The sequence below is a fragment of the Priapulus caudatus genome, unplaced genomic scaffold (assembly GCF_000485595.1).
Source record: "Priapulus caudatus unplaced genomic scaffold, Priapulus_caudatus-5.0.1 Scaffold269, whole genome shotgun sequence".
NCBI classification, from domain to species: Eukaryota; Metazoa; Priapulida; class Priapulimorpha; order Priapulimorphida; family Priapulidae; genus Priapulus; species Priapulus caudatus.
Window position 1 is genome coordinate 110,562 of NW_014577330.1, and position 4,223 is coordinate 114,784.

General features: G+C 47.5%; 1 protein-coding gene across 2 annotated transcripts in view; it reads left to right on the forward strand.

The window, feature by feature from the left end:
* The first annotated feature begins 2,762 nt into the window (after window positions 1-2,762).
* LOC106808343 (calmodulin-A-like) overlaps window positions 2,763-4,223 on the forward strand; it is a 33,628-nt gene continuing 32,167 nt past the window's right edge. The window contains exon 1 of one of the 2 annotated variants that reach the window (XM_014811030.1): window positions 2,763-3,181. In XM_014811030.1, the coding sequence (XP_014666516.1) occupies window positions 3,173-3,181 (9 nt within the window). In that variant the 5' untranslated portion in view covers window positions 2,763-3,172. The remainder of the gene's footprint in view (window positions 3,182-4,223) is intronic. The other variant, XM_014811031.1, reaches the window with a different exon arrangement.

Consider the following 4,223-nt stretch of genomic DNA (forward strand, 5'->3'; position numbering starts at 1 on the left):
TTCTCTCTCTCTTTCTCTCTCTCTCTCTCTCTCTTTCTCTCTTTCTCTTTCTCGCTGTCGCTCTCTCTCCTTCTCTCACTGTCTCTCTCTGTCTCTCTTTTTCTTTCTTTCTTCTAGATCTCTCTCTCTTACTCTCTCACCCCCCCCTCTCTCTCTCTCTCTTACTCTCACTCTCTCTCTCTCCTTCCTCTCTCGCTCTTTTGCTTTCATATGGGATATCCAGTGTTGAAGAGATCATATCATCATAGTGCTCATTTACTGCTAAATCGGCCCTAAAGGTGGAAGCTTGCACGTGCTTGAAAGTTTGAGTGTCTCAGACACTGGCCTGTATGTACTAAGGTTTTATAATAGAGATCGGAGACCTTCGTATATATACATAGAGAGGTCAGTCGATTCAACAAAATTTAGCAGGAAAGAGAACGAAGGGTTAAAAACAGAAAGACTCGGTCTCGGATTTTAACCAATTTCATTTGCTAAGAATTCTGGAATATTATATTTTCCTTTGACACTTAATTACTCTCTATACCGGAATTCGTGTAAAAAATTGCTAAAATTGTAAGGAAAACTTAGCTAGCAAGTTGTTCTTATCGTTGTGGGTCGGCAGTTGCTGGGGCAGACGTATTTTTTGTATCGAATAGTGTTTACACATTGAGTTGTGATCTGAGTTGTGTTGCACATGCATGGCATCAGGAGTAGATAATAGGGATTATCCCTATTATCTACTCCTGATGGTATCCACAATATAAACATAAAATAGTGTTTTTAAGGCAATTATCTGTTTGCTTATTTCATACAAACTATACGTTCGTTATGTGAAGCTGCTCTATTGACTGGCTCCGGCTATTTTTAGATAAGAATGTGGGAGAATGTTCTCACCCTTATAGTTCTCTTTCGCCACGTTTGTACAGTGGGTGTATTCAGTAATTCTCGTTCGAAAGTAGAACATAGTGTTTACTCTGGAGAAAATAGTGTGCCATTTAGCGTAAATGAGTGGAAGTGGGTGTGTGTGTGTATGGGGGAGGGAGGTTACCTATCTATATATTCTATATGACATTCAGATACAGTACGTGACACGCAAACGTACGTATTCATTGACAGTTTTTGTAAGTGATCTAAAAACAAAACGTGTGAAATTTACGAGCCTAAGAAGATTTGTCGTTGTCTTCTCGCAATGGTGTCCAAGAGCAAGCGCGAGAGGTAACCGCTGAAGTAAGCGGAAATGAAATGAACAGCTGAAACAGCACGTGCGAGATCCCCTTAGCTGTCTTGTTTTGCCAAACACAGGGTAGTAATCACTATTTACTATAGCTACTGCTACTTACAACTGAAGCTAGCTACTTATTGCAACTAATCACATTTCCTTTTATTATATCCGTGTTGCTACTTGATATATAATCAGATTAATCACTCAAAAGATTTGACCATATAAACTGCGTGACTTTAGTGTGTTGCCGGCCAACACGCGTGCCGACGTGCATATGCACGTGCATGTGTTAGCCACAGCTTTATCGCCCCTCTCCCTGATCCCCTGGCGTGTGCGTGCGCGGGGTACGTACAGAAATGTACTATACCGGCTGTGCCACTCCACGTGACTACTGCTGCCACGGGCTGTGCTGAAGCCAGCTTACCAACCGTTATCTTGTTGCTAAAAATACGGTCCAGCAGCCGACGCATTGCGGCGGCTGGCTGGACCGTCTGCGCATGCGTCGGTACACGCCTTTCAACGTAGCAGAAACTTTCCGGGCAAAAAATTGCCACGCTAATTTTAGCCGCACATCCCGGTCCCGGAAAAAAACCGAAATACGCAGCAGTCGCATGGCAGCCCGTATGGTGGCTGTTTATATATCTATCTCTAGTCGAATGGACCCTCTCCTTTCGCATATATTTTTGTGTGTCCGAGACGGTTTGCCTTCTTTCGCCCAGGATACCGTCTCTTCTTCCTCTTCTAGGTTAGCATTGCTTCCACCCCTTCTAGGCTATCTCGTCTTCTTTCTTGTATAGGACATCAGCTTCTACTTATATATCTTTTGAGATGGATTCTCATGTTTGTTAAAGATAAAATCTTGCTTTACTTGCTCGTCGTGGAATGTATTGTCCTCTTTGTCTTTGTTCTCTGACATTAGCGGAGGTAGCGGGGGCCATGGCCCCCTTTCGACCCCCTAACTACGCCACTGGTGGCGACGGCGGTAGCGGTGGCGGCGATGGCTGCGGTGGCGGCGGCGGTAGCGGCGGTGGCGGTTACGGTAGTGACGGCAGCCGTGGTCGTGAATGTGGTCGTACGCGCAGAGCTGGGCATCGTACATTACGGGGAGAATGAGAGAACAAGAGACGTATGGTGTGGAGAGCGAGGCGGAAGAACTATAAAATATTAAGTCATCCACCATTTTGCGCAGTTCGCTGTTTTTGGCTCCTCTGTTAAAAAATCCCGGCTACGCCACTGGTCGCCACCACCACCACCACCACCACCACCACCACCAGCAGCAGCATCTCCACCACCACCACCACAAGTGTCCACCACCACAACCACCACCACCACCACCGCCACCACGCGGCCTCGAACGTTGGGCTTGCAATAGCAACGCGGGGGTGGTGTACGCTTGCGTCCAAGTGCTGCCAACCCTGTAACAGCGAAGGGTTTTTGCGCCTGCGCAGCAACTGTGGCGGCGCGTGCGCGTTGACGGGAGGTGGCGGCGGCGGCACAGGGGGAGGGGGCGCTGTGCAGCTGGTGTCGGGTGTTCGCTTGCAGAGCCATATGCCGACTCTCGCCTGCATGCTGCTGCACCGGCCGCGTAGCGAAGCCGCCTCGAAGAAGTAGTACACGGAGTCTCCGCGAGTTGTGCGCCATTTCGCTCTACTCCGCTAACGAGCATCAGTACAGCAGCGGTGCGGCAGGAGTATCTAATAGCTCTCTCTCTCACTCCCGCGCGCGAAGTTCTGCCCCCCACCCGTGCTTCGCCGAGGCGTGTTGTTTGTTGGTTTGGGTTATATAGCGCTGCTCGGCCTCGCTTGGCAGACGACAGGGGCTATCCGGCAGCCGACCAACGTCCGTGCATTGTGTGAAAAGGCGCGTTTGTTAGTCAGTGGCAGTTACAGCAGACGCGTGTTGTAACCTCGGCACGGTCCCTTCGTTCTGCAGCCGCGTACATCGTCTGAGTGAGAATTAATCACCAACATGAGTACGGTAAGTTCATGCGACGCATCCGCATGTATATATCGAGCTGGAAGGTCCCTATAGATACAATCAGGGGTGATTAATGACAAATTCATTGTCATTTGTCGTTATTTTCATTGTTCATTTGTCATTATGCACCACTGATACAATGATGGAACCCAACTTGGTGTACTCGATAAGGTACCCCCTATTCATTCTATGAGGTCCGGTGCCGCGCACTTCAGTGGCTTTGTGCCGTTCTCATAATGAAATGGCGGTAGTCCGACCAGGCTCTACGACTGTTTCATGTCGTCTTCCTGCCACGTAGCGAGAAGCGAGAAGGTAACTTGTGGCTAAAATGGCGGTAACTACGAATACGAGTTACATTTACTACCAAACGACGTTTGTAATGATTGCGTGCTCGATTATCGACTATAGTTGACGCTTTTTCAAATGATTCCCTGCAGCATGTGCGATGTCTGCGCACGTAGGCCACGGACACGCGAGAGATAGTGCGATTGAGACAAGAGATATAATATTATAGAGACTATGCTAGCCGTCTCCCATATATCTCAGTGACGTGCGTGCGTGGGCATCGCGTGTTTGTAACGGTAGGCGGCGCAATATGGGCGTTGTCTTCAGAATGTTATACGTATGTACTACATGGAGCAGGGGCAAAGTTTTTGGTGATCACATTGGCGATTAGTCTGCGTTTTCAAAACGCAGGGGATCAGATCGAACTATAGGGTTTGCATGTTTCTGACGTGAGTGCTAGGGTGTGTGCACCGCAAAACGCCTCGCCTGCCAACGATTGTCTATATAATATATTAAAAACATATAATATATACCATATACTATATACTGTGTACTATAGCTAATAATGTATAGTATGAGGAGCAAATATAATATTTATAATTAGTATTAGATATATTTGAGTATACACAACCACACACACACACACACACACACACACACACACACACACACACACACACACACACACACACACACACACACACACACACACACACACACACACACACACACACACACACACACACACACACACACA